The following is a 14,969-nucleotide window of genomic DNA, read 5'->3' as shown; positions in this document are numbered from 1 at the left end:
TACTGAAAGCATATCGATCTATAATATGTAACTCATGCAAGAATCTCGAGATATCACCTTTCTAGTTTTACCCTTTTTCTTCAAGGCATAAATCAAGGGCTTTAATAACTTAATCCAACATTATTAATCATCTGAAAGGGTCTAAAATATATTCCTTTGAAGCCCAAGACCTTCACTTGATCAAATTTTGGCCCGATGTCCTAGAATTAGAACATCACTAAAACTAGGTGTTACATTATGAGTTACTAGTTGTTTTTCTCTCTTAGAAAATATTATTTTCATAAAATAATAATTTCTCGATTAAATACAACAGATGATAATATTTATTAGTAATCAAATTCTAATAAATAATCAATAAGTGTCTACTTGTTATAATGTGTGACTCTATAGGGTCATACGTTATTAGCAAATATAATTTTTTAATGATTCTTGATCATATAGATCTTTCATGTATATGTAATACATATAATATAGTGATGAAGTGAATCAATCAAGTTTATTGAGTATCTTTTGTTTATATAACTATGCTATTGCTATCATATTGATTTGTCTTATGAATTGTTATGTATGCTCTTTTCTCATTACCTGCTAAGCTTTTGTAGCTTACGTTTGTTGTTGTGACTTATAATTATAGGTGATAGGACTAGTGGCAAGGGTAAGGAGATAGTTTGAGTTGAGATGTAGAAAGATTTAGAAGACTATTACTTTTGTTTTTGATGTTATAATGAAATAACACATGTTGAAATTTTGTACGGTTACTTGGGTGTTATTTGTTTTTTGTAAAAAAAAAAAAAAAAAAAAAAACTCTTTAGACCTCTTATTGCTCCGCGACGCAACACACGCGCGACACTTTTTATCTCGCAACTATTTGTTTTTTAGAATTCTTTGGAGTAAAAAACATTTATGCGTGTTCTGTTTGGGACAACACTTGGATTGTCTCTTCCAACCTCTTCTTCTTTTTTTCTTGCTGAAATCTTGATGAATTTTGATTATATGTTGCTGAATTCTTGTTTCACATTCTTTGTGTTCATTTTTTTATTCTTGTCGAATTATTTTTTTTCGTTTTTTTATACTGAATAATGATAATTTCTTATTGAGATATCAATATTTTTGCTGAAATATTTTTATTTTTTGTTGAAATATCATAAAGTCTTGCTGAAATGTCACATTATTAAATTTTCGGTATTAAAAAGTTATTTTTGATATATAAAATCAGTTTAATTTAATTTTTTAATATCTGCAACAACATGCAATATTAAAAAACAAATACGCTTCTTATTACAATCTACAGTCATTTGGTATATCTCTTCTGCTTCAGAAGGTTTGCAGAGATAGTCCGCAGACTTTATAAATTTTTTCTTCAAAAATACAAACGACACCTTACTGCAACTATGGTATGTGGATATAACTTGTATCTATGTAGTAGTATAATATACACCATATGAATGTACAAAATGGTTTTCAAATTGAAAAAAATATAGATGTGCTTTATACTAGAAGTAGGGTGTTACATAACCAAAAATAACTATGTAACCATTAGATGTGAGCATCAAAATCGGGTATCCACATTCGAACTTTAATTTGTCGGGAACTGACAATTCCATAACCCGAACCAAAATGATGTAAATGCAACTGGGACCATATTCAGTTTCTAACATTCGGAATCAACAAAAACCCATTTAAATTCTAGTTCTTAATTTTTTGCTACCGCCAAGCGTTGGGTACGTGTCGGGGCTGGTTATCGCATGTAATATTAAACATATAGATTATCACAAGCACCAAATATATACGTCTTTTAAATGGACCTCTATCTTCAAATCAAATTTTCATAATACCAGGCAATGCTTAATCACATTGGCAATATTCTAATAAATACAAGATGGCTAATAAGATTATGAACATAGGCCTACAAATTAATTAATGGAGACCATAGTACCATTTATCAGTGAAATGAATGGAATAGGTGTAAGGGAATTTATTACTTTTACCAATATGAAAGGAAGCTATAATAAATACAAGATACTCCTAAATTTACAAAATTTACTAAGATCCACTACGATAACTATGATGTGGTCATTAATAGAGAAAAATAAAGTTCCTTCGTACCCTTATGGTACATTGTGTAAGTGTAACCTTAAATATCATTTGGTTTCTGTAAATTGACAGAAAAGTCTTGATTACTTGATTTTATACGATATTTTCAGTTAAAAGATAAAAAATGACTTTTTTGTTAATTTAAACCAAAATAAATAATCAGAACTTTTATGTTCAAAAAAAATTTAAGACTAAAATGAAATTTTTTCAAAAATATTGAGACTTTTCTGATAATTTCTCTTTGGTTTCAACCATAGATCCATATGCACTTTTTGAAATTGAGCAAGAATAAAATTGATAGTTAACAATAAAGTCTATGTTAACATACTTTGTATTTAAAAAAAATAAAAAATAAAAAAAATTCGGAATTAGAAGCGGTTCCAAAATTCTGGAAATTGTTGTGATCGGTTTTGGTCCAATATTTAAGGAACCGCTCGTTCCGATTCCTTATAATTTAATTGGATACCCACCTATGTTTGTCGTTAGTAACCATTGGTAGAAAATTAACATGAAATCCTACTCATGTTTTTAGTAGATGTACTAAGACATGTTAACCATTGAAGATGTCATTAAATAATTGATAGAATTAATTAATTAATTAATTAATTAATTAATTAAAAACTGAAATATAATTACAAGGTAAAATAAAATATGATTACAAAATGAGGGGATTAAATGTACAAATGATTAAACTATATTAACTACTCGGTAGATATTGAATGATCAATAAAAATGAACAAAAAAGTTAAATGTTCCCATAGCAATAAACACTCAATATAAATAAGTTAGTAGCAATAAGCTCACAAAATGTTCTCATTGGAGATAACTCTAAGTTATAGGGACCATGATAAGTTTAAAAATCATCATTATCGGATCATAATGTATATATTGATTTTTATAAAACCCAACAAACATCGAATGCAATTAACAAAAACATTATGATTGAACCACTTATCTGATTCATTAATTAAAGTCTATCAAACCTACAAAAGGGTTTACTGGAATAACTTTTTAAGTGTCAAGAAGATTGTACGATCCAAACAATAGCCCATCTGACAATATTACACCCCTTAGCAAGCAAATATACAAGAAGTCCACTCTCTTAAGCCGTGGCGGTTTTTAAGGTTTTAAGAACGAGTAGAGAAAGCCTAAAAATAATATTAGTTTAATGCCTTCAAAGTTTGTTCATTTAACTCAAACAACATTATATAATCATTTGGTATTTTTATTTATTTATCTCACTTAATTAATTGTTAATTATTTATTAACACTTTAATAGATAATAAATCAATTACATTAATTTCTTATTATTTATTGCCACTTCAATAATTAATAAATTAATTCCTCTTAATTAAATATTTTTGTCACCCAATCTTGAGTTGAATGTGTAACTCCACTCATAGAGACTCATGTAATTAATTGTTTCACCAACATATTATATAGTAGACATATCTCCAACGACCACTTTTAGAAGCTTTTTAATGACTCATTTAGAGCCTTAACACTTCAGCTGTAATTTCCATGTATCAACAAAACCAAAGACAAACCAAGTCGAATCTTATGATTTGTTTTGAAACTTCTATGAAACTTGACCAAAATGATATAAACGTCGTTTCGTGGTTTTATATTATCAACAAGTCGGTATGTTTTCGTAAGGAATTTTAGTAAGTCCGAAATGTAAAAAACCGAAATCCGATAGCTCAAAAAAATGTTCTTATTTGCCTATATTTCCAATAATCATTTGTTCATTTTGTCCTAAATCCCTATAAAAATATAAAATATATTAAATAGTTATGAATTTTAATTTTAATAAAAACATGTATAAGGATGCCTATGGAATGTATAGCCCGTTAAAACCGGTTTCTGATTCCGTCCCGTCGATTTCACATTCAATCCAAAACCCTCGATCCTCGGCGTGTGTATTAATGGAGTATGGACCCGACTTTAAGTTCTTCAACCCCACTTTTCTTCCGATTTGTGTAGCAGGGAAACGTGCGTCTCAACCCTCACCCAACTACTCCTGTGTCTTCGTTAATCACTAGTTTGCTTTCTACTTTCTAGTTTCTACAACACTCAACCTATCGCCCATTTCCCCCTTTTTTAACCCTTCCGCAATCGCCACTATTTGCCTTCCACTTTTGAGCTGTTTTATTCAATTATTACTAATCATAATTCATCCCCTTCGATTATTTATTCTTCTCTATTCAATCTTACCTGTAATTTCTTAATTATTAGTACCTTTTTCCATTCTGGGTCTGGTCCATGGATGATGAAACTGTTTGCTTTTCAATTTTCATTCTAGTTTTCCGTTGTTGTCATATTTACTAACACCCATTATTGCGCCTAAAAAGCATTGACTTCCTTGTACGATAGTCACTTTCTGTTCTAGTTTTGGTTTCCTTTCAGGTATTGGGGACCGATTTAAGGATTTCTTGTATTCTATCACGAATCAGGGATCTGGGTTTTCATTGATGTGATGTGAATCGAATTTGTGTACAGAAAAAATGGCTAATCTGGTCCCTGGGGTTTTGTTGAAGCTGCTTCAACACATGAACACAGATGTAAAAGTTGCGGGAGAACACAGATCGTCTTTATTGCAAGTTGTGAGCATCGTTCCAGCATTAGCCGGAGGTGAGCTCTTTCAAAATCAAGGGTTTTATCTCAAGGTATCTGATTCATCTCACGCCACATATGTATCATTACCCGATGAAAATATCGATCTTATTTTAAGCGATAAGATCCAGTTAGGTCAGTATGTACACGTTGAGCGCCTCGAATCAGCCACCCCAGTTCCAATTTTACATGGCGTCCGACCAGTTCCCGGCCGACACCCATGTGTCGGAACCCCAGAAGACATTGTTGCCACTCATTCTTTAGGGTTCTTAAATAACAATGGCAGTTCCACTAGTAGCACAACTACTTCTAAACTACTTGGTAATATCAAATTGCCCTCCAAAAAGGACACAAACCCCACAACTGTGAGTGTGAGATCAAATGGGGCGATCGAAAGTAAGAAAACTTCATCAACTTCATCAACTTTAGCAAGATCTAAATCCCAATTGTCAAAATTGGTATTGAATGTAGAATCGAGGCAATCTTTGGCAAAAGTCAAACCATCAAGGTCAATTCCTTCATCTCCCACTAGTTGTTACTCTTTGCCTACTTCTTTTGAGAAGTTCTCCAATGGGGTCAAGAATCAGTCAAAGATCAAAGGATCTGATAAGGAAATTGGTAAATTGAATTTAGGGGAAAAAGGGAGTGGGGTGAGTTCAAGTGTGAAAAAATCTGGAATTGGAAATTCGATAAAGAATTTTGTTCAGGGTATTGAATTGGGGCCTAAGGCTTTGAGGAAGAGTTGGGAAGGTAATATGGATGTCAAGACTCCAAGATTGAAAGTCATCAAGAATGATTTGAAGATTGAAGCTAGGAGTACTTCTGTAAGTTATTCATATAGTTTGATTTTTATTTCTAGTTGAATATCTCCAAGATTGATAATTCATTGCATTGATTTCTTCACTTTTTTTTTCTATTTTTCCTGTTGCCATTGCCTAAGATTGAAAATTTCTTCAAACAACCAATTAATTTAAGACTACAAACTTGCAATTGTGTTTAAATGAGAGTCATTTCCAAGAGTATTGTGATTCCTTAGTTCTTTCTAATTAGACTTTATATTATTTTGAATAGTTCTTTTAGTTACTCTTTTGTGTTTAAATTAGAATCATATTGTCAATTCTTATTTAACTACCAACATGATTGATTTATGTTCTTTCTAATTCGTATTTTAGGCATATCATGGGTTTGCATTTGTCAATTTCTTTGAGCATTAGGAAATTTGTTGATTGCTTATGAGATATCTTGAACAGGGTAAATTGCAGTAAATAGCAACACACTTACAATTCATTTATAATTTGGTCACCAAACTTTATTAATCATTAATAATTCATTCCATAAAACTTTTGGAAAATGTTATAAAACCATTCAACCACATTAATATTTTACAGATTTCGGTTCAAAACTACCCAATTTTGAAAAGCTAGTTTTAGTAACGAGTCCAGTGACCAAATTTCAAATGAAGTAAAAGTACATTTCTATTTATTGCAATCTTTAGAAGGAAAATATACAGAAAAACACTTGTATTTTCACCATTTTATTTATTTAGTCACTTAACTATTTTCTTTAGTGATTAAGCCATTATACCTTTCTAACCATTTAGAAAAAAATATATAAAAGCACAACATACTTTTACCATTTCATCGATTTAGCCACTGAACTATTTAATTATAATAATCATAAAAGAATAATAGTTTAGTGGCTAAATTGACAAGAAGGTGAAAGTAATTATGCTTTTCTTGGTTTCTGTATTTCCCCCTTTTTAGAATACTTTTCAATAAAGACAAAATAGTCAAAATCTTGTTTTTTTTTTATTTGCCTCTTTTTCAAAATACTTTTCAATAAAGAAATATTATTAAATCTTATGGACGAAATCAATCCCATCAGTTTATTTGTAATCTTTTACTAAACAAATATATAACTTTAACATAGGTTCCAAGAAAATCTACAAGTGAAAGGATTCCATATAAAGAGGAAGATAACAACAACAAATCACAATCACTTACAAAGTCATTAAACAAAGAGGAAAACAAGATTCAGACACCTGTAAAGAGATCTATGGCTTATGGAGATTCACTTGATCATGATCATTCAAATAAGCAAAAACCAACTTTAGGTAGAAAGTCAACTGCTGAGGCATCTACAAATGGTCTCCCAGGAAACTTGGTCAAAGTTTCTCTTAGTAACAGACGGTTGACCGATGCTAGTGCTGCTTCTTGGTCTTCACTCCCATCTTCTCTTTCAAAGCTTGGAAAGGTACATTTTTTTTTCTTCCCATTTCCAATAAATTCAGATCAATTTCTTTTTCTTGAATTCCATTAGTTTTTGGTATAAAGGATTAAATGCAAGAATTCCCATTGTAGGAAGTGTTGAAACATAGGGATGCTGCCCAAATTGCTGCTATTGAGGCAATGCAAGAGGCGTCAGCTGCTGAAAGCTTACTTCAATGTATAAGGTACTTCACTAGACCTATTTTCTATAATAAGGGCATTTACGTCTTTTTGCACAAACAAGAATCAAGAACAAGTCCTCGTCCCACCTTTTTGGAAGAATCAAAAAAAATTGCAACTTTTTTCCCATCCACAAAGTGACAAACACAGTACACTATTGTCAGTGTCAGCTGTTACTTTTACTGATACTGATACTGATATATTTTGTGTTTGTGTATTAGCACGTACTCTGAACTGCGATGTTCTGCAAAAGAAGACAACCCACAGCCAGCTGTTGAACAGTTTTTAGCATTACACTCAAACTTAAACAATGCCCATCAAATATCCGAATCTTTATCCAAAACAAATCATCTTAATTCATCATTAGATCAAGAAGAAACCCCATCAGAAGAACAATTAAAACTTTCATCAGAAAGACAAAAACAAGCAACTTCATGGGTTCATGCAGCCATGGCAACCAACTTATCATCCTTTTCAGTCTACACCAAACAACCCAAATTAACCACCACCACCACCACCAAGACTCTTACTAAACCGGTTCTTGTACTTGAGAGCTCCACCAATGCACCGTCGCCCAAAACCGCCAAGCCCCGCCAGTCGGTCAGCTCAAAGGCTGTGAATCCGGCGACCCCGCGGCGGCAGAACGGTCAAAAGGCTCGGGTGGTGGTGGTCCAACCGCCGCCGCCGCCGCCACCGGAATGGGAGAGAGGCGGTGGGTTTGATGAGGCGGTTGATTTGGCACAGAAGTTGAAAGTGGAGTCTCGTGAGTGGTTTTTAGGGTTTGTTGAAAGATTCTTGGATGCTGACGTGGACACTGCGAGTAGTTTATCGGATAATGGACAGATTGCGGGGATGCTGAGTCAGCTCAAGAGTGTGAATGATTGGTTGGATGCGATTGGATGTGGAAAAGATGAAGAGGAAACGTCTTGTATTTCACCAGAGACTATTGATAGGATAAGGAAGAAGATTTACGATTATCTCCTTACACATGTGGAATCTGCTGCAGCTGCACTTGGTAAACCCTGAGGGCAATTACGTCTTTTGCACAGACTGAGACTGAGTCCCTGTCCTGTGGTTTGTTGTGAGTAGTAACAACTAACACGGGGTGTAAAAGATGACTGAAATGGTTAAAGATTATATATTTTTTGTATATAAATTACTGAGAAGGTTGTTTGGGGGGTATAGATGGAGTGTTGACAAAATTTGATTATGAAGAAAGGCATTGAATTGGGGGGGATTCTGTGTGTTAAATTTCTTGTTTTGTTTTGGAAATGTTCATTGAAAACTATAGAAGAAGATGAACAGATTTAGTAGATTGTCTACGAATTATGATACAAGAGAATGCCCTAAAGATTATAGGGGAAGATGTGTTTGTTTTGATTCTTTTATGATCGAGTAAATTAATTTTTTTTAATTATTTTTCTTACAGTTCCTTAAAAGTGAAATCAAAATCTGGTTTGAATATGTACGTTGTTCTAAAAGGCTGTCCATGTGAAAGATCTGCCTAAAGTATATATATATATATATATATATATATATATATATATATATATATATATATATATATATATATATATATATATATATATATATATATATATACCCCATTTTCAATTATGTGCACGTTCATCTGGTCTTACTTCTCTATCTTATGATTCCTCATGGATTTTTATTCTTTCTTCTTACTCTTGAATTCATCGTGGATTTCTTACTCTTAATCTCTCATGGGTTACCTTTAAATTCTTACAAATTCCTCTCAATGAACCTTTCTCTCTCTTTTCTAACCATTCTTATTCTGGATTCTTGCAAGAATCATTTGTCTACATTCCCAAAGGGATGCATCTATATCTTTCCCTGCAGGGACATAATATCATTCCAAGTAGGAATCATACTCATATTTCAGAAGAAATCTTACTTTTGTCCCTGTAGCAACCATATTCTTATTTCCAAGGAATCTTATTCTTGTCCCTGTAGGAACCATACTCTTATTTCCGAAGGAATCTTACTCTTGTTCCCGTAGGAACCATACTCTTATTCTCAAAGGAACCTTTATCTTTTGTCCCTGATAGAACATCTATCTCTTGTCCCCAAAGGAACCTCTATCTCTTTATCTCTATCTTTGTTATGTAACTTATCACATAACCTTTGTCTTATGGACAATCTATCTCTATGTCTCATCAAGAGACCTTCTAATCTTTCTCTTCTACTATTTAACTCATTAAGTACTTAATCTTTATTTATGTCTACTAACATGCTGACATTTAAAATACCATTAATGTGTAACAACATAAATTTTCAAACCAAAATTTTTATTTTTAAAACACATAAAACTCATATATTATATTTCATAAAAACCATAAGTGTCTCAAATGTCAACATAAATCCACAAACAAAAGTCAAATCCCATAATCCTCAACATAATCTCGAACAAGTAGGTATAATCACGTCGGCGCCGTCCCGCGGTCCTGAGAAGTACCTGAAACACATATCACACAACACGGTAAGCACAAAGCTTAGTGAGTTCCCTAAAATACCACATACACAAATAATAAGCCTCTCATGGCTATAACTCGGAATGGACCCTCCGGTCTCATGTGTCTCGGTGTGGACCTTTGGTCATGTGTCTCAGTGAGGACCCACCGGTCTCACAGCTCGGTTTGGACCCTCCGGTCCTGTCTTGGTGGAAACCCTCCGGTTCCAGAACTTAGTTTGGACCCTCTGGTCCTATCTCAGTAAACACAGAATATAGCATATATATCACACAGACAAAATGCATAATATCACATAACTCAAGTAAGCACATAAGTCTCACTGGTCACACATAGATACCACTCATGGTAAGTATAGTGAGAAGACTCGCCTCGTAATAAGCTAGGTAAATGTGTACCCCTCGAACACGGATCACCGAATCTAGCCTCCTCCTATTCACATATGATAATTGACTCTAATTAGAACTTTAATCACAATTCTAAGTAAACTAAGTTACTTGCTTTCTCTCTAACTCTTGGAATGGGAAAAAGACCATTTTACCCATCCATGGTCTCCATAAGTCATGATTTCTCAAACCCTAAAGTCAATAGAAGTCAACTCGAGTCAACAATTCATGTTGATCGAACTCGTCAAGTGCATATATGCGACTCATCGAGTCCTATCAATATTCTCATAATCTCACAAAAGTCTAACTCAACTCGCCAAGTTACTGCATGGTCAGATCCATCGAGACAACCTTATCTGACTAGTCGAGTTAGCTCATCGACTCGTCGAGTCCTTCATACTCTTTTCTCATTCAGATGTTTTTAAGGCAGAAAGCAACCCCAAACTCTAGATCTAACCTCCCAAGGCTCGAATATCACGTAAAGCCACAAGCTTTACGCCCATGCATGGCACTTAGGGCTTGAAATACCAAAAACATGATCCATTAAGGGTTTTTCACTCAAAAGCTCTACTATGACTGAATAAAGTTGGGACCTTTGGAATCTAGGGACCTCACAAGGTCCAGATCTCTAGATGAACTCAATACACTCAAAGTCCCAATAATAGATGGAAAAAACTATAAACTCCATAAACATGAGATCTAACCAACATAATGAGAAAGGTGTGGACTTTTTACCTTTCACAGAAGCTCTAGACGAAATAACATAGGATCTAACAGCCCCTTCTCGTTCCTTGCTTGAAATCTTTCTCTTCTCTTCAAAAGATGCACTAAAACACACAAGGATTAGCTCAATAACTCTCTTAGCTCACTACAAACGATTAGGCTTTCACACAGGGGAGTAGGGTAGCTGGTGAGGCGGAAATGAGGACATAAGTTTCCTTAAATAGGCCCCAAACCTGGGGATTTAGGGTTTCCTCACACAACGCCAACTCGGCGAGTCGGCATCTCTAACTCGTCGAGTCGGTTATTTAACTCGCGTGCTTAAATCCAACTCTACTCGGTGATTCAAACACACAACTCGCCGAGGCACCTCTTTGTTCCTTAGAACCTTCACTTTTCGATCGAAGATCGCAACCGGTCTCTTGATGTAATTCAGGCTCGCATCAACCTGAATGTCCTCTAATAGTACCACCGTCATCTCATCGGCTACACACTTCCTTAACTGAGACACGTGGAAGGTGTTATGCATCTGGCTCAAATCTATAGGTAGCTCCAACCAGTAAGCTACCTTTGTCACACCCCCAAACCGGAACGACGAAAACGTTCGGGGGCGGATGACATCATGCTCAGTATCATAACCATAGTGAAGAAAGTAAACACAACCATCATAAATATAATTTAAGAGGTTACATTGTTGCAAAATACATGTTTCCAAATAAATTACATATGATGTCAAAATAGTTCAAAAGAAATCTACGCCTTAGCGTCTTGTCTTCAAAAAGTCTTATGGTTACCTGTATTACTGATTACCTGAGAATACAAGTTGTTTTTGAAAGAGTATATGCATTAAAGCTGGTGAGCTCATAAGCAATTTATGAATGAAAAACGCATGTTGTTCCTTAAAGTTTGTTACAAGTTTGTTTTCAGAAAATCCAATATTTTCTAAAAGGTTTATTGTAGTCTTAATTGAACCAAGACTTAGTATATCTAAGTAAATCATCATACTTATACATGGTTTTATATGTAAATAAAACTCCCTTTTTGTGAAATCCTTAAATTCCTGTGAACGGTGTGTTTGTTAATTTCCCATGTGAGTTGTTATAACGATACTATGACTCGAAGACCTCGTACTCGACGTTCTTCAAGCGTCGGAATGTTATGACACTTGTCACCCCAGACCTACCGGTCTAGCTGTTGCAAGCAGCTGTGCGGGTTGTCAAACTCAATATAGATCTATACACAACTATCACGCTCTCCCTACAAGATATTCTGGCTATAACTACAAGACTTTTCTGTTGTATTAAAGAGTACTCCGAAGATGAATGTCTCACAAATTTATTCATTAACATGTTCACGTAGTTTGAAATAAAATACTCGCTTTGTAAATCGATAGTATTACCATTTGAGGTGTCCAAACTATACCTATTATAGTTTTATCAAAATGTTTTATGTTGTAAATGAAACCTTGTTATGCATGACCTTGTATTTCAATAAAATGACATTGAAAATGCTAAGTATAAAATCTTACACACCTTGCTCAGCATGTTACAAGGTGTGAATAACTCTTAAACTTGTTTTAAAAATTTAACTCAAATATGTCACTGTTTTAGATTATTTATAGAAAAATCATTGTAAGTCTAAAACCGAATCCGTAAACTCAGAGAGTTTGGAAAAAGAGTCTACGGTGTTCAAAAATTTTCTTATGATTTTTGGTGGTCTCAAACCAGTGTGAAAATGTTCATTTTCACAACCTGGTCCGATTTCATTGCTGCTGTGATAGGCAGTTTTGTAAAAATCACCAAAAATTGTAGAAAAATCGTATGAAGGTGTGCAAGTATTCATTTTAAAGGTATAAACCTGAAATATTTTCATATTGAACAGTTTTGATAAATATTAAGTTTAAGTTGGGTAAAAAAGTTCGTGAACAGGTCACAACTTTTTTGTTGTAAGCTGTCAAGTTAAGTTTCAAATATGTTTTGGTATTTTAACTTGTATTCCTCCCATGAAAACTAAAGAAAACTGGAAAATGTAGGGGTATGAACTCACCTTTAGTGATTCTTGGAAGAGTGGAAGGTCAAAGACGAGGAGTATCAAGTCAAGAACACTTGATGAACACGTAAAAGCTTGAATGATCCTAAGAACGATTCTTTGGCGTTAGAATGTGTGTAGATGATTCAAGGATGTTATGAAAACATGGAATAACACTTGATTTTAGAGGAAATACTTACCAAAAAGTGAAGTAATAGCTCAAGAACACTTCCAAAAATTGGCTGGAAGTAGAGAGAAAAAGAGGCTCTTTTGAAGGTTTGAGAAGTGTATAAGTGTTTGATTTGATCAAAGTGAACCAAGAAATCCTCCAGGGATTTCTTTATATAGATGTAGCTGGAGCAAGTTGCAAGATTGATAGGATGTTTGTAGATAGGGTTGTGTTAATGGGGAAGTGACACATGGATGCAAGTGGGCACACTTGACCCACTTGTGGGGTAAAATATCCTTAGATATTTTTATTAATGAAATAATGATTTTAAATTAATAAATCCTTAAGAAATAAATAAAATATGAGTTTTGGGAGTTTAAAATGGTAAAAATATGAATTTGGTGAAAAAATCTCGTCAAAAACGGGCTTAGAAGGCGAAAGTGGTCGAAAACCGGAAGAAGGAAGCGAACCTGCGAGGTTCGGCCCTTAGGAGGTGAGAACCGAGATAGGGGAGAAGGAGGGACCGAAGGTAGGTGAAGGAACCGAAGGTGGAGGCTCGGGCCCGAAGGTTCGGTTCGCTTCTGGTGCAAGAGGTTCGGTCCGAGGTCAGTTCGGTTTTGAGGGTTCGGTCCTGAGGAGTTTCGGTTCTAATGGGGCTTTGGCCCTAATAGGAGCTTCGGCCCTATATGGTTGTTTTTCAATTTAACTTCCCATTTCAAGTGGTTTTTGGCCAAGTTAAGGGTCGGGATGACCCGGATGATTATAAAAAGTTTGGGAGAGATTTACTTTTAGCCATTTTCATCGAATAATCTTGCAATGCAAGGTCCGTGGACCCCGTTATACTTCGTTTATGATTATTTTAAGTCCCCGAAAGGGTCCTTAGTCGTGTTTTGATGCGTTTAACTCCCTTCTTAGGGTTTCACATTGATAAACACATAGATTTACCGAGACACTCGAATTCTTGACATACAAATGTACATTTTCATAGAATAACTTTTAATCATACAAGTATTATACAAGATTGACCGGTTTGACTTGTTGACTTGACTTTGACTTGTTGACTTTGAATTTGACTTGTTGACTTGACTTTTGACGGTTGTCACATTATCCCCCCATTAGAAGGAATTTCGTCCCGAAATTTGCATTTTTTTAGAGGGACATCAAGGGTTGGGGAATAGATGTGGATACTTTTTCTTCATTTGATCTTCACGTTCCCATGTAAATTCGGGTCCTCGTTTGGCGTTCCATCGGACCTTTACGATGGGGATGCGGCTTTGTTTCATCGATTTGACCTCTCGATCCATGATTTCAACAGGTTCTTAATGAAGTGGAGGTTCTAATTGATCTCAATTTCTTCCAAAGGAATGACAAGGGTCTCATCAGACAAACATTTCTTTAAGTTCGACACATGAAAGGTAGGGTGCATGTTGCTGAGTTCCTGTGGTAATCGAAGCTTGTATGCCACCGGGCCAATCCTGGCGGGGATTTCGAATGGCCTGATATACCTTGGATTTAACTTCCCACGTTTTCCAAAACGTATTAATCCTTTCCAAGGTGATACTTTCAGTAGTACTCGATCTCCCACTTGGAACTCCAAAGGCTTCCGTCTTTTATCGGTGTAGCTCTTTTGTCCGTATTGTGAAGCCTTCATCCGTTCTCGAATTTGGACGGTCTTTTCTGTTGTTTCCCTTTTGCTATTTGCGTATCACCCACCTCAGCCCAACACAGGGGTGATCTGCACTTACGGTCGTAGAGGGCTTCGAACGGAGCAACTTTGATGCTAGTGTGATAACTATTATTGTATGAGGGTTCGGTCCTGAGGAGTTTTAGTTCTAATGGGGCTTCCGTCCAAATAGGAGCTTCGGCCTTATATGGTTGTTTTTCAATTTAACTTCCCGTTTCAAGTGGTTTTTGGCCAAGTTAAGGGTCGGGATGACCCGAATGATTATAAAAAGTTTGAGAGAGATTTGAGAGAGATTTACTTTTAGCCATTTTCATCGAATAATCTTGCAATGCAAGGTCC

At 34.9% G+C, this 14,969-nt stretch overlaps 1 protein-coding gene across 2 annotated transcripts; it reads left to right on the top strand.

Moving 5' to 3' along the window:
• Window positions 1–3,980: 3,980 nt before the first annotated feature.
• Window positions 3,981–8,568, top strand: LOC111897179 (uncharacterized). 2 transcript variants are annotated; one of them, XM_052764395.1, is made up of 5 exons: window positions 3,981–4,500; window positions 4,594–5,531; window positions 6,637–6,960; window positions 7,068–7,159; window positions 7,376–8,568. In XM_052764395.1, exons 2-5 carry the CDS (start codon window positions 4,599–4,601, stop codon window positions 8,178–8,180), a joined length of 2,154 nt encoding a protein of 717 aa, XP_052620355.1. In that variant the 5' UTR covers window positions 3,981–4,500; window positions 4,594–4,598; the 3' UTR covers window positions 8,181–8,568. The 2 variants fall into 2 exon arrangements, with proteins under 2 accessions (XP_052620355.1, XP_052620354.1); XM_052764394.1 differs by having other exon boundaries at window positions 3,981–5,531.
• Window positions 8,569–14,969: the final 6,401 nt, after the last annotated feature.

The sequence above is a fragment of the Lactuca sativa genome, chromosome 5 (assembly GCF_002870075.4).
Source record: "Lactuca sativa cultivar Salinas chromosome 5, Lsat_Salinas_v11, whole genome shotgun sequence".
Classification (NCBI taxonomy): Eukaryota; Viridiplantae; Streptophyta; class Magnoliopsida; order Asterales; family Asteraceae; genus Lactuca; species Lactuca sativa.
This window is presented reverse-complemented; position numbering and strand designations above follow the sequence as displayed.

Bases quoted from the DNA above. Each gene is read 5' to 3' on its own strand.
- LOC111897179 (XM_052764395.1), top strand. From the start codon at position 4,599: ATGGCTAATCTGGTCCCTGGGGTTTTGTTGAAGCTGCTTCAACACATG. The intron at 5,532-6,636 runs GTAAGTTATTCA...ACTTTAACATAG, and splicing joins TTGAAGCTAGGAGTACTTCT to GTTCCAAGAAAATCTACAAG. The intron at 7,160-7,375 runs GTACTTCACTAG...TTTGTGTATTAG, and splicing joins AGCTTACTTCAATGTATAAG to CACGTACTCTGAACTGCGAT.